The sequence below is a fragment of the Thrips palmi genome, unplaced genomic scaffold (assembly GCF_012932325.1).
Source record: "Thrips palmi isolate BJ-2018 unplaced genomic scaffold, TpBJ-2018v1 HiC_scaffold_16, whole genome shotgun sequence".
Classification (NCBI taxonomy): Eukaryota; Metazoa; Arthropoda; class Insecta; order Thysanoptera; family Thripidae; genus Thrips; species Thrips palmi.
The window spans coordinates 16,761,142-16,782,122 of record NW_023144625.1 but is presented as its reverse complement, the minus strand read 5'-3'; the positions used below and the strand labels follow the sequence as shown (position 1 = coordinate 16,782,122).

General features: G+C 54.4%; 4 protein-coding genes across 4 annotated transcripts; 2 read left to right on the top strand and 2 right to left on the bottom strand.

Annotated features, from left to right (window-relative positions):
* Window positions 1-2,372: 2,372 nt before the first annotated feature.
* On the bottom strand, window positions 2,373-6,368 carry LOC117642680 (FAS-associated factor 1). Its single transcript, XM_034381105.1, has 15 exons — window positions 6,213-6,368; window positions 5,691-5,759; window positions 5,253-5,607; window positions 5,005-5,164; window positions 4,739-4,927; window positions 4,512-4,653; window positions 4,277-4,427; window positions 4,052-4,197; window positions 3,819-3,973; window positions 3,611-3,747; window positions 3,371-3,533; window positions 3,201-3,297; window positions 2,975-3,112; window positions 2,805-2,879; window positions 2,373-2,717 (listed from the first exon to the last, which is right to left on the bottom strand). Exons 1-15 carry the CDS (start codon window positions 6,249-6,251, stop codon window positions 2,637-2,639), a joined length of 2,097 nt encoding a protein of 698 aa, XP_034236996.1. The 5' UTR covers window positions 6,252-6,368; the 3' UTR covers window positions 2,373-2,636.
* A 945-nt stretch (window positions 6,369-7,313) lies between these two features.
* On the top strand, window positions 7,314-12,044 carry LOC117642452. Its single transcript, XM_034380690.1, has 2 exons — window positions 7,314-7,480; window positions 10,843-12,044. The coding sequence occupies exons 1-2, from the start codon at window positions 7,460-7,462 to the stop codon at window positions 11,494-11,496; spliced, it is 675 nt and encodes a 224-aa protein (XP_034236581.1). The 5' UTR covers window positions 7,314-7,459; the 3' UTR covers window positions 11,497-12,044.
* On the bottom strand, window positions 12,028-15,267 carry LOC117642450 (radical S-adenosyl methionine domain-containing protein 2-like). The gene is made up of 6 exons (XM_034380687.1): window positions 14,675-15,267; window positions 13,671-13,832; window positions 13,246-13,481; window positions 12,975-13,124; window positions 12,849-12,881; window positions 12,028-12,772 (listed from the first exon to the last, which is right to left on the bottom strand). The coding sequence occupies exons 1-6, from the start codon at window positions 15,036-15,038 to the stop codon at window positions 12,608-12,610; spliced, it is 1,110 nt and encodes a 369-aa protein (XP_034236578.1). The 5' UTR covers window positions 15,039-15,267; the 3' UTR covers window positions 12,028-12,607.
* Window positions 15,268-15,478: 211 nt separating this feature from the next.
* Window positions 15,479-17,055, top strand: LOC117642451. The gene is made up of 3 exons (XM_034380689.1): window positions 15,479-16,045; window positions 16,128-16,652; window positions 16,730-17,055. The coding sequence occupies exons 1-3, from the start codon at window positions 15,873-15,875 to the stop codon at window positions 17,022-17,024; spliced, it is 993 nt and encodes a 330-aa protein (XP_034236580.1). The 5' UTR covers window positions 15,479-15,872; the 3' UTR covers window positions 17,025-17,055.
* Window positions 17,056-20,981: the final 3,926 nt, after the last annotated feature.

The window sequence follows — 20,981 nt, the reverse complement described above, 5'->3', positions numbered from 1 at the left end:
CGCGGGCTGGAGGTACTTGGTAGCAAGGAGTTGGGTCGACCAGGGCGTCCCTCAGCCGATGTAGTAGCCGTAGGGGTAGTAGCCGTAGCCGTAGGGGTAGCCCCAGTACGGGTAGTAGCCGCCGTAGCCGTAGTAGCTGTAGTAGGACTCTGCGCCCTTCAGGTCGTCGTCGCCCTTGGCGCCCTTGGGGGCGTGGGCTGGGCGGGGCGCCCCGGGGCCGGCAGGGCCTGCAGGGCCTGCCCGTGCGCCCGGGAAGGGCCCGGGGGCGGCGCGCGGGGCAGGTCGGGGCTCGGGGCCGGGCGCCGGGGGTGCGGGCGACGCCAAGGAGGCGGCCACCACCGCCAGAAGAACCAGCGCCAAAACCTGGGGGCACGCATCGCACGCAGCGCGCAGAGTTGAAACGAGCCGAGCGATTCCGAAGTCGTTTCGTCGCCCCGTCTCCCTCGCTCCCCCAGCCCTGAGGCCAACGAGTGCGACAGAGACAGACGAAACGAATCTTCAGAATGAGCCTGCAGGAGCCCGGAGCACCTCGAAGGGCCTCGCCTCCTCGAACGCGGGGGGACTCACCGTCGTCTGCTGCATGTCGTCTGCTTGTGTCCGGCCAAAGGAGGCAACAAGACGAGGAGGAGGAGGTCGGCGGAGAACGAGCGACTGGAGCACGGAGCGGCACGCGCCGCCTTTATACCAACTCCTGCAAGCCGATCCCCCGCACTGCTTTCATCGCTCTGTCTCTCTCGCACCCGCGTGCGCGCACGGGGCGCCCCATGAGTGCGAGAGAGACAGAACGACGAAAGCAGTGCCGCGGATAGGAGCAAGCCTGCTGCCGCGCGGCCAGGCGACACAAGGAGGATCGCGGATCGCGGAATGCGTTTTGGAGTCTCTTTTCATGATTGGTTGCCCTAGCCGAGCAGCCAGCAGCCCGATGCGGATGGGATGGGACGCGGATGAGTTGCTGGGGTCCGTCCAGAGCGCGGCTAGTCACGAACCGATATAAATAGGGATGGTGACGACGCCGCGCTGCGCCGCGCTGGAGCTGGACAAGATGGGATCCTTCTGGACGGTTATTCCCTGCCGCCCCGGTGTAGCCGCGGCCGCAAAGCGGCTCCACTTCCCACAAAAAAAAGTTCTGATCAGAAATAAAAAATTACGCACATATTTTTGAAAGAGTCTAGAAAGCACCGGTTTGCTCGACCCTCCGATGTTTCAGGTGGCCTTGGTTCGCCTTGGCTACTGGGTGTGGAAGTGGGTGCAGTGCCCTCACAATCAGTTTTTCCCCGTTTTTCCTTCTTGCACAGTAATTCGATGAGTAGGGTTCTCTTTGCACGCCGCCTCTTTGGCCAGTGCTCACAAGCCAATTTTTAAAGAACTTGTTTCAGATTGAGAAGATTCGCCCATTTTTTTTTCTCTTGCCTTTTCTCACTCTTTCGCGTGTCTGGACGAGAGCTTGGTGCGCGCTGCGGAAAAGCACGCAAGTGCTCGCCGCGTGCATGTAGATTGCCGATGTGACAGCTTTGCGCTTGGCGCTTCGCGCGCTTGGCGAGGGAAGCGCTGGTCCCGCCTCCGCCATGCCTCCGCCTTCCCTGGGCTTACTCATGGCGCTTGTGCTGGACTGCCGGATGCTCCAGGGAGTCCTTGAGAATCCAATCCCCCCCCCCCTCTCTCCCTCGAGTCGTGACTGGCCATCTTGTCATTGGTATCGGTAGTCGGAGGTGTCTGCGCTACGCCGGTGTGTTCTAGAAGAGGTGCTGGAGCAGATGAGCATGATAGCCATTGCTCACACATTTAAGACTAAGAAAAGGAAGGAAAGGCTCAATGAAAGTAGCAACAATGTTAACTTTGCAAATTCTCTCTTTAATCATTTTCTTCTTACAACCTAATCAGCATATAAGTTAAAGACTTCACAATTATATAAAGTTAAAAACATTAATTTCTGCCATGAAGGAAGAATTATTTTTTTTAACAGATTTTTTTAACATTGTAATGTACATAAATTTTAAAATTTGTAAAAAGAAAAAAAAAGAAACAAACCATGGGCTGACTTAATTTTATACAAAAAGGTTCATCGCAAAAGCAATGCAAATGATGGTACTCCTAAGGACTGAACTTTTAATCTCTTGTCATGTGCTTTTTGATCCCACCTTTCTTTGACTTTTGCCCAAATAAATTATGAAAAAAATAAATCGAATCATCAATCAGGCCTCTAAACATTCAATACACTTTCAAAATTAATGAGAAAATAAAAATACCTTGATCCCAGGGAGTTTCTGCTTAAACTAGACCCCCAAAATTCAAAGATGGACCGGCAACATACCCCATAAGAGTATCTGCAATAATTTTATTAAAAAAGATTTCTTTTAGAAATACTACAGACAAAACATTCAAAAAAATTTATTCACATTTCTTCAACATCACTTTGGATAAACTGGAAAAAAATAAAAATAGAGGTAGAGGTGTGCTCAGAAACAGACTCCGAGGCTGGAAGTCAGTAACTCATCACAATGGAGACCATGAAGAACATGGGCACCAGGTAACATTTTCTTTTCAAAAAGGTGAGACATTAAATTTGATGCAGTTGACATGAAAATTGAGTGCTGTCATAAGTCAACCAAATATATGCAGGCTTCCAAAAACTAACACTATCGTTCTTCAACCCATAGTGTTTCTTGAGGGCTGAGCTTCAATTCTGCCAAAGACATCTGATGGTCAAAGGGAGATAGCTGAAAACATAATTTGAAGGGAAATGAAATTTTTTGATAATAATAACGTTACTGACATAAATTGTTAAGGAGAGACAAACTACTCACATCACGTTTAGGATAAGCAATAACTTTGTAGTTTTCACTAGGGTAACCTTTCACCGTCAAAAAGTCTAAAAGATACTGTAAACACAAGAGAATAAAAAGTATGAGATACAGTACATTTATGACATAAATTTTTTTTCAGCAGAAAGTGAAAAACCTTATTAAGAATTCACCTTAAGTTTTTCTTTGGCGAGAAAACGTCTATCAATAGTACCACCATCAGGTAATTTGTAACGTATCTTGATAATGGTGTCCCCTGATCCTTGCTCTGGTTCTGGAGGCAGCTGATTTTCAAGCTGTTGGCGGACAGCCTAAAAGAATGGCAAACATTAAAGTAAGCTATTTAACTTTTCTTTACCATTTTGTGGCTAGTAGGCGAGCATAATGCAAATATTTTACCTCTTGCATGTTTTCTTGTTCTTCTCTTTCTCGCTGGCTACGCTCACGCTCCTGTTCCTCATACAACTCCTGTTGCTTTTTAGATTCTTCTTTAGCTCTGAAGATAAGATAACAGTTATTTTTCTAAATTTCAGGACTAGGAAATATTTTAAAGCAAATCATTAACATACCTGTCCATGGCTAGGGAAGCTTGGTAGGCCCGGTCCTGTTCTACCTTGATCATCTCTCGAGCTGCTCTCTCCTCTTCATCTTTGAGATCTATAGATTGCTGATGACTAAAGACATCACTTGCTTCAAGTAAACAAGTCAACAGCTCACTCACACCAGTATTACCTGCAGACCAATTGAGTTAACACAATTGAAGAAAATTGAACAAAAGTAGTATTCTTCATAAAGAAACAAAACCATACCATGAACGATCCTAAATATCTCAGTGTTTAAGCGGTTTCGCATGAGGATAACAAGAATAGGGTACTTGTCTTCAGATATACAAAATATATTTTGCCCAGCCAAATTACCTAGGCAACGGTTTACTGAGTTCAAAAACCTGGTAAAAACAGGAGTTGTTAAAAGTAGAAATTATTGGTAAAATATGAACTTGACATCAACTAAACTTACATTGTCTTATTTGAAGGATGAGTTATATCCCACCCCCAAACCACAAAACTATCTGAAAGTACGCCACGAACAGATTCTGCACCAAGTAGTTGTGTGCAAAACACATTGGCTAAAACACTTTTGTCGTTGTGAATGTACATTGCAAGCAGCTTTCTCTGAAATGAAAAAAAAAAAAAAACATGTGGTTGCTTTGTCTAAGAGACAAAAAGGACAGAGGCCTACAACACACTTACATCTCTTGCAGGCTTGAGACAGGAGTCTTTGATAGCGTCATCAAGTGAACCAGGATAAAATGCAGGATAAGCTGTGCCATATCTGTTGGTGAATTCTTCACCAAAATTAATTGCTCCTGCCATCTCATCAGTCGCATCAGGAGGAACTATTTAATCAAAATTAGAATTAATGTAATTTCAAACAGTTACATTACATAGGTTAACAGAAAATAGGGATCTCCTTACCTAATGGACGAAGCTTGTTTGAAGGCATCTCATCGATAAATATTTCTTGATCTTCATCATCAGGTAATGATTCGGTCGCATCCTCAAATTCTTCAGATGAGGCATCACTTTCATCATTTTTATTCAACTGATCTGCTCCTAACTTTGAGACCTACAAAAGATAAATCACACAAATAATAGAAAACTTCAAAATTTTGAAAATATAAATGGTATGAAACATTTCATCATATTTCACCTTTGCACGAGAAGCAGAATTAGAAGCAGCACTATCATAAGTGCTAGTAAGAGTTAAGGTATGCTCAGGGAGATTCAGATTTGCTTCACACAGCATAATTGTATCAGTAGTGTCATGTGGCCAGCCAGACCAGATTTGGTGCCTAGAATAAATTCGGTATGAATGAATAAATTCCAAAAATGACCCTTGACAGCAACAAAACTGTCCCTGATTTTTTGAAAGTGTACCTTGCAGGTATGTCAGTGAAAGTATACACATCATTCTTCACTTGGAGAACTGTGTGAGATCCAGGAAAAGGCAAACAATAAGTCTTTTTGGAGTTCTTCTTTTCATGTGTCACATTTAAAATATAAGTCCTTGACATGGGATTGGGTGTATCTGACTCATCACTAGTAGCTGTGTGCCGTGCACGATAACTGTAAAGTGTCAAATAGAAGAAACATTGAAATACAGATAGTCCAAGTAGTGGGCATAATATTGGACAATAACTTACCTTCTACTGTCTTCCAGGCGTAACTTTAACTCTTTCGGAATACCCAGTGACTTCAATAGAATATTATCATCATCCACTTGCTGTAGCTCCCTGCATCCAGTAAGCCACTGATTTTTGGGGGGTATGTTAGTTCTCTGATAAATGAGGTTCTTAAGATGAGCTGAAATAGGGATAAAAGTACTTTTATGGTAAAAAACACAAGGGCAAAAATGGGTGCATAGGGAAAAACCATCAACATTTTCTCTTACCAACTGTGCTTGATTCAGAAGTCTCATATGAACTTTCAATGATACCACTTTGGACTTTAATAGTGTAATAATTTGCACTACCACGAGAAGTAGATGGCATGATATCTGGCATATCTAAATCCAAATTCCGCATGGGAGGTCTTATTACAGAGAAGTCTCTGGCAGACTCTGGTTCAATAAAGGGAGATGCCTGGGGTGGTGAGGGTGGAACATAAGGATCAAAGGGATTATTAATTGGTCCCGCCACATCCATCGGCTCTTCCATCAAGTTATTGACAGGAATGTGGTTTGGCACAGCCACAGCATCTGGTACAATTTCTTGAGCTTCTTGAGGAATAACTCTATTGACAGCAGCCTTTGTTAAAGAAGAAACAAGCAAAAATATTAGAGTAAATTCAAAGTTAAAAAAAAAAAAAAAATCTGTAAAATCACACTTACAAGCAGGTCCCATTGTGCTTCCTCCAAGTGAAAAATTGCTTCTCCAACATCATCCAGTCCAGTGCAAGCCTTAAAAAAAAATCACGAACAAAAGAATGTTAAATGATTGAGCATTTCAAGAGCAAATCTTTGCTGTCTAGTTAGTCTAAATTGGGTTGGAAAATATGGAAGACACTAGACAACGATGACGTGATCGAAATTTATACAGCAGAACAAATGTGTTCTGACCCCATTGTCACAAATGAGAACATAAGAGTTCAAACTGTTAAATTTATGACAATGATAGTATATGTCTTTTTCGTTTGCAGAAATAATGCGTGGTTAAAATAGACAAAGAACAGGTTAGGTCATCCAAATTACCACAATGTGTTTTGAAACTGTTGTCAGCTTCTCGTGGTGCAAGAACCCGATGACCATAAACAATGAAAATACGAGTGAACCTAACCTTTTGTCACAACATCAACATAATTTGCATCGATTCCATAACACTGAAGAAAGGCATTTAATGCATTGTACTCGTACCTGGAAATTGGCAAGTATCATCTCCCGATTTTGGGCCATTTTCAACAATTATCTTATTCACTTCGGTTCGAAAATAAACATTTCAATTACTGAATGGCCAGATGACTTCTCATTTGCAAGAAAACTTCAGGGCTCCAACACAGTTCGTGTGGAACGAGCCCAACTGCCCGCTGGACAAATTTTCTGACCACTCTGGCCCGGTGGTAACGCGTGAGAAAATGGAAGTGATTGCAAGGCACCACAATAAACATTTTTATGTGATGCTAAGACTACGGTTTTCTCGAATGTTCAACAGGCACAAGTCCTAGTTTGACCGCTATCGGGGTGGCCGTTGCGCGACTGCACTTTTCGCCGCCCAAGTTTGCTACTGTACAATGATGGACGTGTTCATGTGCCGTGTGCAGCTTGCCATGAAATGCGATTACGAAAACGCATCGGTTGCATCGGCACGGCCCGTGCCTGCGAGTAACGAGAGCAAGTGAGCAAGGTCAATGGCTCTAGAAACGGGAGAGGGGCGTGGGGGATGGGGGATGCACCGGACTGGATGGGTAGTAAGCCTCGCATATCAATTTAAGAAGCTCACACTGGTGTCATCCCTCGCCCCGGAACTTCTGCTGCACATTCACGAACAGCACTCGCTCCGTTGAGAATCGCGTTCTCACGAACGACCTATCTGCTTCCGCCGTGAGGGTCGGCAGCCCAACCGGCACGGCTGCGCGGCGGGAGCGCGCGCGGTTCAAACAGGCGCGCCGCACTGCCCGTTCGTGGCGCTGACCCCGCCGGGCTACGCCGGGCGGAGTGGCGGCAGCATCTTCGCGCCGTGCAGGGGGTGCACCGCGACACGCGGAAGGAGGAGAAGAGAGGAAAGCAGACGACGAAGCACTAAAAGCAGATGATGACTCGCGGATCGGCGAAGCCGGCCGAAAAGTCCCGGGGATACGCGATACCCGGCGATACCGATGCGTGTTGATTTGTGTCGTTGACTCGACTCCCCTCCCCTCCGCCGAGCTGCCGAGCCACGGAGCGGATCGGCGGAGAGGATGGCCATGCCCCCAGCCCCCCCGGGTTCCCCGGGTGGCGGCGGCGCCGGCGGCGCCCTGACGATTCCACTCCTCTCCACCTGGCTCCACCTGGGCCGCGCTCCGCGCTCCGCCGCTGCAGTCAGTAGCCAGTGGGCCGTTGGACCTGACTTGCAGTGGCAGTGCCGGCAGTGCTCGCACCTCCCGAAGGACCAACCAGCAGAAACCATGGCAGCCACCCTGTGCTTGGTGAGTACCCCGTGACTTGGCACCTATAGCTTCGGGCCCAACTGAGAGGTGCCAAAAACTGAATAACAAAAATTCGTAGCATAGGAAAGGGTTGTGATCCATGCACCACATCGCGAAACGGCTCCTATTTCGCAGTGGTTTAATTTAAGATCAAGAACGCGTCCACATTAGCGATCAGCGGCTGATAGGACCGCTTTGCTGGATACTGCGAGTGTGATGCAACAACCACTTACTCTCGCACGGACTTTGAATAAGGAGCACTTGATCGCTTCGCGCCGCAATCCGCTTCAGTCACGCCACCAACCGTCTGTTTGTTTTGCCAATATCATGGAAAATTTTCCCCCTGCAAGCTGACGCACAGCAGCCCCAGAAGGTGCCAGCGGGCGGCAGTTTCCCTCACGGCAGGACTTCCCTCCGCGTTTCCCAAGTGGCTATCGGCAATGATCAGACGCACAGTGGGCCAGAAGACCAGTGGAGGCGGCCAAAACTCGAGACGCGTTTTGAGCTCCAGAGTCGCTAAACAGGACACGAACCGAACGTGTGACCCCACCCCTGGATTCCTCGTTCGGAGAGCAATCCATTGATGGGGTCACACGTTCGCTTCCAGTCGCATTTAGCGACTCTGGAGCTCAAAACGCGTCTGGAGTTTTGGCCGCCTCCACCGGTCTTCTGGCCCACTGTGAGACGTGGGGCTCGCCGGGCCCACCCGAGGACCCACCCAAAGACCCATCCCTGCTGAAGGCTACGCCATCCTTGGCCGAGCCGAGGAAAAAACCGAATGAGCAGAACGATTGCCGATCTCACTTATCCCACGCATAATGAGTTCGGCGGCAGATGAGGCGGGGGGGGGGGGGGGAATCGCGTTCCGGGATCGGCAACCCTTTGGCTGGGCTTTGGGCTTGCCTTGTCCCGGCAGGCCGGCCGGGAGCAGCAGTAATATATTTTTTGTGCCAGACGAGTATCAAAACAAAACCGCGCGAGCGGGTTTCCCTCGTCAATGACCGGTGGATGGGGAGATAATGCAGCGGGCAGCGGCGGGGGACAGGCAGGGGCGCCACCGTGAGTGTGCGTCTGCGGTCTGGTGGGGCGGGGCGGGGCGGGGACGATGAGCCGCCAGTGACGCGTGGGGCTGCTTCGCCTGCTTCGCGTGCAGCGCTCGGTGCTGCAACGCGCGGCCCTCTCCGCGCGCACGCGCTGTCCCGGACGCGACGCACGCGTTTTCAAACAGCCCGATCACGATCACGGCCATCGAGGCCCTCAGCCTGATAAGCCGGTGCGCGGGGCGGGGCGGGGGCGGGGTGGGCCCGCATGGCAGTCCCGGGGGCGGGGCGGGTTGCGTCGCGTGCCGCCGTCAAGCGCTTTCACCGCCAAGCTGCACCTCTAGCTGCGCCAAGCCGACTTGGACCCGGCCCTCCCCTCCGAAGGCCGCGGCTCGAACGGTAATCACGGGCGCCAAGGGACCACAAGGGACGGACACGGAGGCCTCCGCGTATGTGTGCGTGTGTGCGGCACGCTGCGTGCCCGTCATGGGAACGGGCCGTGTGTGAGTGTGTGCATGTGCGCGCGCGTCTAGAAGCCGAGGTCGCCGCGGTGGGCTGGGCGTCATCGTCGTCATCGTCGTCTGTCACAGCAGGCTGAACAGGGCTTTCGTCGCTGTCTCTCTCGCACACTGCCCCGCCTGGTCACCTGCTGGTCACCAGTGCGCCGTGACACTGCGGCGTCGCACTGCTCGGGCCGAGGCCGCCAAAGTAGCCCGTAATGGTGTCCCGGCGAAACTATTACAGATCCGCGGCACGGAATGCCAGAATCCAAGGCAGAATCCCACGGACGGCCAGCGGAGCCAGCGCGGCCTGCTTCATTCCGCGCGGGGAATTCCACGAGCCACGCCTGGAACGAGCCTGGACCGAATGGTCGCACCTGCAGTGGTGCGTCGGCGCGTCGTTTCGTTTCTTCTTTCCAGCACGCTGCAGCGGCAGCAGCGGGGGTGGTATTGGGTCGCTCGCACGCAAAGCCACGCGCACACGCACACTCGGCATTCATATTCAATAGGCCGGTCTGCCTGAACGCGGCGCACGGAAATCCAAGCCACTTTGCCGCGGCAAGAGCGGGCAAGGACGCGCTCTCGGTTCGGGAGCCTCCCTCTGTCTCTCTCGCGCTCCGGCGGCCGCGCCGCGAGTGCGAGAGAGACGGCGACTAAACGATCCTCCGGGAGTCGGTTGGCTGCCGCGTGCTGCCGCGCGTGCGACGCACTCATTCGCTCCCCGCTTGCGTGCGTGCGACAAAGACGCGTGCCGCCCACCAGGCCCACCAGGCACTGCGCTTCCGGCGGAAGGACGCGGCGCGCGACGCGGCGGCCTCAAGCTTTTAAGCTCGCCGTCAACGAGAACTCGTATTTGGTGGCGGCAAAGTGACGCCCGCGAGGCGGTCTCCGACTCGGTCCCCGACGCTGCAGGCCGAAGGATGAGCCGCGGACCCTCGAGAGCCCCGCGACACCGCTGCTGCAGCGTGATGCTGATGGCGGCCGGGGGCACCCCGTGCTGGGGGGATTCTTGTTTGACAACATGACATCGACCCCGATAAACGACCTGGATCTGGAACCCAGACTGATTCGGAGGCAACGAACGGTAAAACCGGCCGCGCGCTCGCACCGCCTCGAAACAAGGAGCATCAAAAATGGCTCGAAAAAAGCGGAAAAACACCGGCAGTCGCCTTGTTTTCTCCCCGCGACCGCGACCGTGACCGTGCGACCCGGGCGTCATTCACTCTCCGTTTGCATCCCGACTTTCTCTGCGACAATCGCGGTTGCGATCCCGGAGGTGATTAATTTCCGCCGGTTCCGCGACAAGACGCGTAAAAACGAGACAATGAAACAAACACCTGGCGGTCGGAATGAATCATTCGCGCTGGATGGAAATGGGATGGCCGTCGCGGCGCGTCTCCGCGTCGCATCGCGAAAAGGCGCGTCATCTTCGCCGGAATACATCAAGCCGGCGAGCAACGCGGTGTGTGCGAGGACGGCGTTTGGCGCACGAGAGCACGAGAGCTCTCCATGCCAATTGCCTTACCGCGTGGACGACGCGGACCCCGCGGCGTCTCGCAGTGTGCCGCCTCGCCGCGCCACCGCGGTGCCGGGACGGCCGGGCCGGGCCGGGACGCACTTGAAATTCCAGGGCCGCGCCGCGCCGTCCGTCGGGCACCATGCGCACGGCCGCACGCACGGGGTTTTATTTGGCCGCCTACATGGAGCCGCGCAAACAGCCTGGAAAACGGCGTGATACTCTCGCGCTGTGCGCGGGTGCGGTGCGGCCCAGCAAAAGAAAAAGGAGAGGTGTATTAACGACGGTCGCCTCGTGTCTTTGCAGAATGTCGCTGCCGTGCTGGTGCTGCTGGCGGTGACGGCCACCGCGCGACCCCAGGTCGACGTGCAGTTCCCCTTCGGCAGCGTCAACGTCAACAAGGCCCTGGGCACGGTGGACGTGCAGCACCCCGCGGGCACCGTCAACGTCAACAAGGGCCTCGGCACGGTGGACGTGCAGCACCCCGCGGGCACCGTCAACGTCAACAAGGCGTCTTCGTCCACGTCATCGCTGACGTCGTCCTCGGGGTCCGCGCCGAACCCCGGTAACGAGTTGTTCGCGCTCATCGCCAGGCTGCTGAGCGGCGGCGGCGGCGCGCTGGCCGCGTCCTCGACGCGCTCGGCGGCCAGCGACGGCGAGAAGGTCGCGGAGGCCAACTTCCCCGGCGGCGCCGTGAACGTGCGCAAGGCGGCGGCCACCGGGGCCAAGCAGGTGGACGTCGCGTACCCCGGCGGCTCCGTCAACGTGGGCAGGAACGAGGTGACGGGCCGCAAGAAGGTGGACGTGGCCTTCCCCGGGGGCTCCGTCAACGTGGGCACCAAGGGCGACAACGTGGACGTCGCCTTCCCCGGCGGCTACGTCAAGCTGGACCCCAAGGTGCCCGGCCAGCGGCGCAGCGGCGTCGTCGTCTTCCCGTTCGGTTCAGTGCGCTTCGGCTGAGCACCGAGCAGGCCCGGCCATGCAGGAGCACGCGCCCGCCCGGGCCGGGCCTGCCAGAGGACGGCAACTGTGTCTGTGATCTCAAACTCGAAACGAATTGAAAGGAAGCCGTTAGTGGTTCGTTGAGGCGAGGTGCGAAGTGCGCCCGGCGACCACAGCGACATCGACGGCATCCAAGAAGCAGTGTCGTGCGGTTCCGGCCGTCCGACGCGGCAGCCGCCACGCGTTATGGCTCAGGGGCGTTGTGGCAGCCAATTGGCTGATGACAACGGGATGGCGCGCTAGCGTGGCTGGCGCGCTTCGCTGAGCCCGTCTCGTTCTCGTGCACCGGCTGCCTGCACCTCGCCCTTTTATCGTTATTGCATTTTGGCGTGAAGGTTGAGCGGGTTGCCCTTGCACTCGGCCCAATGTCGCTCGACCAATGTCACTCCACCAACGTCGCTCGCTTTCTGCCACCTTTATTTTATCGCCGGAGAAGGCGTTCGCTTAATTTATGTTGTTTGCTCACTTGATGTAAAATAAACGAGACGATTTATTTCTACCTTGAATTAGTGTTTTATTATGATAACGTAGACATAATAATACTGAGCAAAAAGGAACTCTACACTGAAAAACATTCCAGCAGCACTCGCCGTTAGTACCACTTTTCCTAGGAACGGAACAGTCCACAACAACACATTCAATATGACGCAGACGACGTGGGGGAATTCACCAGCGGAATAAAGATTCCAGATAAAACGTCTAAAAGAGCGCCAAAAACAGGCTTGTTCCCCTTGCAAGACAAGACACCGACAGACCAACAGGTACGAGTAGCATCTATAAAAGTAAGCTACGACAAGAATAAGCTTAAGTCTTAACTAGAGAGGTAGTGCGAAAATCCTGAAACGCGAGGCGCGAAAACAAAATAAAAAACAAGAAGTTTGTCAAGCCTAGTGGAGGGAGACGGCTCTGACAATACCCTGCGCCCGAATGGAACCACTAGTGCGTGGGGTAGTGACGGGCCCGAGAGCGGGGCCGCCGGCCCATGGCTTCGGTGTGGGTTGGGGTATTGTAGGACCCTTGTCCCTTGCGTCTTGAGTCCACTGGTTGCCCGGCAGGGGGCCCGCCACGTCTACCAATCGAGCTTCTTTTCCTCGTTGGTCCACTTGTAGACGCCGCCCCTCTTGAGGAACATGGCCTCGTCGAAGCCGGCGTCGTTGATGGCGGCCTTGACGCCCACGTCCAGGATGGACTTGGAGGGCTTCTTCCAGCCCTCTGTGCAGTTCAGGAAGCGCATCTGCCAACACCGAGATTTGGGTCAAGCTTATCTGACACGCCCAGCCGCCAGCGACCTTTTAAGAGCGGATACTTACATACTCGTCGAGGATCAGGTACGAATCACGCATCTACACCATGCAACAAAAGAAAAAAAAAAGATTATTAAGTTAAAAAATGTCAATAAAAACTAAAAAAAAAAGTACGAGTGTGTTGTGAGGTACCTTGGCGTTTCCCTCCGGTACCAGCATCGGGACGGACTTGTGGCGGTCCAGGAAGACCTGGAACTCCTCGTCCGAGATGTAGAACGGCTCCGCGTCCCGGAGCGCGCTCTCGCCGCAGTTTTCGCCCTTCAGGAGAAGGCACTGGAACACCTGCACCGAGACGACCCACCCTAAACATTCCGCGCGGCTCATGAAAACCAAATCAGAGAAAACAAATACTGCGCGACCCCGCCTCAACCTGCTGCTCTGGGGAAAGGTCGCAAATTCAAACCTTCCATCTCATGGGGTTGAGGCCCAGGATGTTCTCCGCCATGTCCTCGTCCTTGTTGAACGTGTTGACCACGGTGTTGATCTTGAAGCACACCTTGTGCTCGCGACACCAGTCGTGGATCTGGTACAGCTTGTTGACGTGCCTGTTGTCCCGGTTGCCCTGGCCGCGGCCGATGCGGTCGTTGGTCTCGTTGTCGAAGCTGTCGCACGAGATGGCCAGGATGTCCAAGTAGTCCCCTACAAACAGTTCAAGATATGTTACAAAAAATGCAAAAAAAAGTTGAATTTAAATGTTAGGTTAGGTTAGGTTAGAAGGGTTAGGTTGTCCAAGTAGTCCCCTACAAACAGTTCAAGATATGTTACAAAAAATGCAAAAAAAAGTTGAATTCAAACAGAGAAAAAAAATGTTAAAAATGGTGAAGTTACCGTATTTGTTGAACCAGGACTTGCGGATGAGGCTGCCGTTGCTGACGATGGTGACGCTCTCCAGGCGCAGGTCCTGCTTGCAGAACCTGACGAGCTCCCCCAGGTGGTCGCCTCGGTCGTGGATGAACGGCTCGCCGCCGGAAAAGTTGATCTTTTCCATTCCTGTCAAAATGAAAATGGCCGTTTTCAAAATGTGTGTGTGTGGAGGTGAGGGGGGGGGGGTGACCGCACCGGCCTCCTCCACGCACGACGTGCCTCGCCCGTCTTATCTGTGCGGCCGTCTCCTCGAGGGTCAAGTTGCACACCTTGGCACCAGCCTTGGCATGCCGACTCGACAGTGCAGTGGCATCCGCCCTATTCCCCTCGCTGAAAATCGAAAAGGCGCACTCGATGCGCCAGCGAGCCGTTTCCGTCGCTCCGTCTTTGTCGCACTCACAGGGCATCCTGTACAGGCGCGAGAGAGACAGAGCGTGCGGTGCAGAGTCCGGTCCGCTCCTACGCGTCTACGGGAAGACCCCGCCGTGCTGAGCGGCAGCCCAACCGCCAGCCGTGCACGAGGGGCTGCCTACGCGCACGGCGACCCGGACGGCTGCTGAAGCACTGGTGTTTTCCGCGGCGATACGCCGTCTGGCCTATATTCGGAATCGGAGAGTCCACATGGCCTTTAAGAATGTACAGGCTATACGGTCGGCCCGGTTTTTTAGGAAAACGCCACCGTGCTGAAGGCCAAGGCCGCCGCGCCGCCAAAAGACAGTGGAGGACCAGTGTCCGGTTTCGGTGCGGCCGGCATCCTGGAGAGGAGAGATCTAGCGACCTAACCTAACCACAGACGGATCGATTCCCCGGCCGGCGCCGGCCTCTGCCTGCACTGCACCCAAGGTCACCAGAGCGAGGGTTGCAGCGCTCGCACCGACCGCCACTGCGCCTTGCGATGCGCGACGCGCGGTGCCGGTGCGGGCGATTGTCGAAACGGGCGGACAGCGCGCTGCGGCGCCTCGACTCACCCTGGTCCTTGAGCATGCGCAGCCCCTTCTTCGCCTCCTCCAGAGGGAGGTAGAAGGATGTCGTTGCAGTGTGGAAGCAGAATCCGCACTTGTAGTTGCACTTCCGAGTGAAGTGGTAGTTAACACTCCTCGGGGTAGCTGCGGCGGGCTGGCCTAGAGGCTGGCCGAGCTCTCTCGCCCGGGCCGCACCATGGACTGGCTCTGTCTCTCCAGAGGCATTCTTCCATAATTTCAGCTTCAGCGCCAGGCGCTCAGCCACTGCCACCGCCATCGCCCACACAAACCACACAAACGCAAAAGTCCATTTCCAGAGTACAAGCGCTGGTTGCATCTTCACCACGGTGGCCAGCGTTGCGTCACCCATTGAAGTCTGATGTTTACCACTGTTCAAGTTCACTGTTCAATTTCACTATTCACCACTGACTCGATGCGACAGGCTTCTGAAACCAGCTCAACTGTACGCGCGCACGGCAACCAGCCTCTGCTTTCCAACCGTGGATGGAACGGACCAGTCAAATGACGAATTTGCAACTTTTTAAGTACGCGGCCGCGGTCCTACGAGAGGTCGTTTCTCAGTTATTCCCCGCTCCAAGGCCCAGTGCGCATGCGCGTCGGGGGGACAGTTTCGCCAACGTCACCACGCAAATACAGTGTCGGTGACGCGATGACGTGTTTTTGCCTCTGTGCCTCGGTAATTTTGAAAGTGCACTTTTCGGAATGAGAATTATTATTTCTATCGAGAAAAGCGTATTTGGCATCCCGCTTAAGTCAAATCACGGAGATCGAGTTTTTACAGTGACAGGTTAGCCAACAGCAACAAGCTAGCAGCCGATCGATTCTAGCAGACAGCAGCAGACAGCAGACGCAACCTCTCAAAACTTTGATTTTAGAATGGCTTCGGAATGACAGGTTGTGACGTTTCGTTTTGCGACGGTGGTTCAACAGATTGAGTTCTGTGGTATTCCCCATTCCCTGTTCTAGTGACGAGTTAGTCACCCGCCTAACCTTATTTCCATTTGTTTGGAAAGTAAACATGACTATCCAGCTGTGTTTGTTCCTTCCTTAAAACCACAGGACCATTGCAAAAGTGGCACTGATTGATGTAGACTGAATCTGTCCATTGGCTTTTTTGGTAATCTTGTGGCAGACGCAAAAAACCACAGAGGTCTTCTTTTTGGACAAACAAAGAAAACTAGAAATGACGGAGGAAAATGACAATAATACACCAAATGTTAAAATTAGGGACATTAACGAAATGACTCAGAAGCCAGACTCAGCATTTCATTGCATTTCACCTACGTTCTGCAACGAAAGCTCAGTGACCAATGAACCGCTAATGCAAATGCTTCTCAATGCCCATTTAGCTCAAAGGTGTGTATTATTTGTTATTGTATGAACAATGTTTGACCAATTGATTTCTTTCCTTAGTTAAACTATGTTTCTTAATTTTCAGGACATCAAATTCCTCTGAGACGCTTAGGTCTGAGAAAATAATAGTTCCAGTGCCTCGACCTACAATGGCTGATCCTAATCGAATCTTTCTTCTGCAAGTTAAAAAGTTACAAAAGGAACCACGTCAAGATAATGCCCAGGAAGCTATCTTACCAGCTCCTGATAGTGTTGCGCAGTGCTTTAAAGAAACACTGCTTGTAAAAGAACCAGAGTCACTGCAAGAGTCACAAACTTATAAAGTCGCGCCACATGCTGAGAAAACACCAAAACATTTGACACATGTGCCATCGTCTGTGCAGCCAAATGATTTGAATGCAGGCCGAAGAATTTTTCTTTTGCAAGTTGAAAAATTACAAAAAGAATCTCCACATGGCTCCACAAATAAAGATCAGTTCAAAGAAAATATGACACCTGATGAAAAACATTGTGATCCATGTAATGCCGCACAACCACAAGAAGCTCCAGCCTTCCCTGCTGTGTCAGGTCCTCTGTTAGATGTGTGTCCAAATGAAATGCCGATTCAAAGGTAACACAAACTGTATTTTGTATATTGATATTCCTAGGTTTGGTGTTAATTTTAACTTCCTTTTATTTGCTTTCTAGTGCCTCATCCATCATGTCTGCATTGAAAGAAGACTGTCCCTCAAGAGAAACTACCAGAAATGAGGAGAAAATCTCAAAACAAGAAACAAGTTTTTCAACTGTTAAAAAAAATCCAAATACTGTCTCTAAACGAGTGAAAGGTTGTGACCAAAATATTCATAAAATAAGGAGACTTCAAACTCGAGTACTCTCTCTAGAAAACTTACTGTACAAAATCATTGATGAGAAGTTAGTTCCCACTGGTGTCATACAAACCATACGGAAAACCCTGAGAAGAGGAACTAAACTCTTTTAAAAATCTCTAACTGACTTTTATGATCCCTTTTTGCTGATCTCCTTGCCATGTGATATTTTCAGTTTTGTGGAAATTTGAAATCCATCAGCGATATTTAAGAAATGTTTAAAAACATCAAAGAATTTTAAAAATTTTAATTCAAAGAATAAAGTATTTGAACCAAACCTAGGATATACCACAAGTTTTGAACCCAAGCCCCCGCCTTGGCTTAATTTTGTTCCAAAAATAGTCACCTCACTCTCTGGGGGACCTTGACTTAGGCGCTGAGCGAGGAGAATGCAGTTCGACACAGTCCAGACCCCGCTGGCCAAAAGCTGCGGGGGAGGGAGTGGTGGGGAGGGGTGGGGGGTGCATGAGCGGATTGACGAGTGGCCTGCTTGCGCTGCTCGCGGTCGAGACGGACGAGACGCTGGCCAATCCTTCGGCAGATGGTCATCCTTCGCCACTCCACTCGCTCAACATAGAACCGCTCGCGGCGCCAGTACGCCAGTAAATAAAGCCCAGCAGGCGCGGATTCCGAACAAAGCTTTCTGTCTCTCTCGCACCCGCACTCAACTCCCATGGGTGCGAGAGAGACAGAGCGACGGTTGCCCCGTCCGATCCGGAATCAGCCTCCAGGCCGCTGGGCAGGGGGCAGGTGCGGAGAAAGAATGGGGCGCGCGCACACACACACACACACACACACCACTTTACACGGGCCTTTCGCCCGGGGGCTGGGAAAATTGGGATGGAAGTATCAACAGCTGCAAGAGGCGTGCGTTCAAATACGGGTCGGCCTCTTGCCTCGCATTCTTTCTCTCCTGAGAAAGCAGGTGGTGGGGACTGGGGACGCTGCGGGGACGCTCATCGCGAGAAGTGCACCGCCGCCGTGCCGTGGGCTGCATCGCGGCGGAGCATGGCGGCGAGCATGGCGGCGAGCATCGCGGCGCCTCTCCCCTCCCGGGGCGGGGGCATCTCAATTATATTTCCCTGCTATTTATACGGCACACAACGCAATGCAATGCCGCTGTCCCCGCGGCGCCCCCCGCGCGGCGACACGCGGCGACACGCAACCACGGCCGCGACCAGGACGAGGTCCGCGACGACGACCTCGCGGCGCCGAACTCAAATCGGTCGCAGTGGTGAGGTCTCGGTGACCGCGAGGACGCCGACGTGCAGGCCGGTGTGACGACGGGGCTCGGACTTCCCTTACAGGATCAGGGCGGCCAGGGCCTCGGCCAGGGCAGGGCGGCGGGGCAGGTTCTCAGCTGTGCGGCCGAGGCTCGCGTCGCGGTCCTGTACGTCCCACAGCAGCACGGCAGCACGGCACGCCCCGGCACGCCCCGGAAATATTTTTAGACCGCAGTCCTAAGTTAAGAGGTGGCGGTGGTGGGCTGGCCCTGCTGGCCCGGCCCCTCCCGGTGCGCGCGGACGCTGGCTGCAGTGCGTCCGTGTCTGGCGCACGCCGGCGTCGTGGTCCTCGCTTCGCTCCGCCCGCACGCTCCGCACGCCCCGCGAGCCGCGTCGTCCGCACGGCCCCCTTCACGTCGCCGTCGTCGGCGCCCTGCCGTCGTGGCCGCCGTCTCCGCGCGTCGCTGTCGCGCGCCCCCGCGCCCTCGCCGCCGCGAACAAGCAGTGCGAGTCGGTGACGTGCGCAGTCCTGGCGGCAAGGCGCACGCCGTCGTGAACCGCACCTGTGGAGCTTCCCTGGACGTCGCCTCGACGTCGCCGTGGTGACGCGCCAGCGCGTGGTGGGGCCGGGGAGCTGCGGTCTGTCCGAGTTGTTGACGGCCTGCTTGTCCTCGTGGCGTGTAAGTGTTTAGCCTGCGGCCGTTGCTTAGCCCGAGCGATGCCCCATCGGCATCCTCCCCGTCCGCGTCGGCCTCCGCGTCGGCCGGCCGGCCGTGTGGGCGGGAGTGTCTAGTGTCTATAGTACACCGCCAGAATGTCTTGGCGCCTCGCGGCCCGCGCCTCAGGGACCCAGTCACGCAGTCACGCACGCGCGGGAGAAAAACAATCAGAGGGGAGCTGTCTGGCCGCCTGGCCTGGCCTGGCCCCGGTAGGGGCGATCGCTCATCGGCTCGCCTCATAACTCGGCGTGTTTGTCGCCTGTCCATCACGCGGCCCTTGCCGCCGTGCGCGGCGTGCGGCGTGCGCGTGGACGCGGCGCCGTGCCGCACTTTGTCTCAGGCCGCCGCGCCACACCGTGTCGCGCTGCACCGCGCTGCACCGCCCTGCACCGCGCTGCACCGCGAACCAGAATAGATGAAAGGGCGTGATTGACACGCGGCGATAGTCGAGGCGAGGGAAGAGCTTCGCCTGCTTGGCCGCGGGGAAGGGAAATCCTCATTAAGAACAAGGGTTGGCAACCCTGCGGCCTGCAGGCCTGCGGTGGCCCGCGGCCCAAGGCGGACGGGACGGACACGCTCCGACTAGTGTTGTGTTGGCATCAGCACGCCTACACACACTCACACACACACACACACACACACGCTCACACGTGCAGGATGATGATGGGTGTGGTCCTAACTAACTCTGTTCATTATTGAGGTCAAAGCGCGCGTCGACGGGCAGAGCGGGCAGAGCGGGCAGAGCGAGAGGGAGAAAGAAAAACCCGCGGTGGGATTCGATTCGGATGGTTGGCCGCAACCAAATCGAAGTGGGCGTTGCAAAGGGCGCCCTTGGACTGGCTTGGAAAGCTCGAATACCAGCGGCATCGGTTACCCATTTGAAGGGGACGGGGGCCGAGGCCGGCCCTGCCTGACGCACTTGACGTGTGTCCTTGCGCTGCCTCCAGCGACCATGACCTTCCCGGCGAGGCCCCGGGCTCGGCCTCAGGCTTGCCTCGGGCAGGTCAACGCCGGCCGTTCCCCCGGCCGCGTTTCGTCCACACAATAAGGACCGGGCCCCGCCAGGCCCCGCGATGACAGGCACCCCGTGCGCGTGGCGTGCGGTGTCTGCGGCCCGGGGCGTGTCGGCGACGCGCCCTGACATGTGTCCGCCGCCGTCCGCCGCCGTCCACCGCCCTTGGCGCCTCCCTTACGTCACACTGGACGCGCCGCCCACCGTGACATCACAACCGGCCCCGCCCCCGCAACCCCGCCAGCCCCGCCGTGACGGTCACCGAAATAACGCAGGATCACGCATCACGACCACCCGCACCGCCGTCCCGCACCGCCCCGCGCCGCAGCGGGAGACGGCGGCGTGCGCGTGTACGCCACGACTGCACCACGCCGCCGTCCTCCCTCGCGGCCCTATGACTGTCACCGGTTACGACAGCGCCTGCTCTGCTGCAGCGCTGCGGCCGTCGAGCACCTCTTGACCTCTGCGTCGCTCTGCGTGGCGTCCGGGAACCACCGGGAAGCGGCATCGCTGCTGCAACACTTCGGATCGTAAAGCACGCCACAGACGCCATGGCCGCCACGGCCGACATGCCCGACAAAAAGGCAAAGGTGATGCGAACCAGCCCCGCCGGCGGGGCGGCGCGGCCAGTAACTGCGTGTGAAGTGTGTAAAGCGTTTACAGACTGCTGGCCCGGCCGACGCGCGCGTTTGGCGAAATAGTTTAATGGCTTTCACACCAAAGCCGAGGCACACTAATAGGCCTAGTCGTGCGGAAAGACAGACGGACGGACGGACAGACAGGCGGACTGGCGGACAGACGGACGGACTTGATGTACGGCCGCGGGGCGGGGCGACCGCACGCTCACAATCACCTGTTCTCGCCGCCCGATGCTGCGCGGTGCTGCGTAAGGAGGCAGTGCTAATTAACCCGAGGAATGCGGGGTGGTCCTTTCGGCGCGGCTTTCGCGCGAGGAAGGCAGAAAGCAAGTCTCCCGCCCACTCTCTGTTTCTCTCTCGCTCTCTCTCCCCCCCGCTCCACTGTCTGTCCCTCTCACTCCATCTCACCGAGTCGCAAATTGCAAGCTCAGCGCGCTATTTAATTAAGATAAGATGCATCAGTCGCCTCTCTGTACCT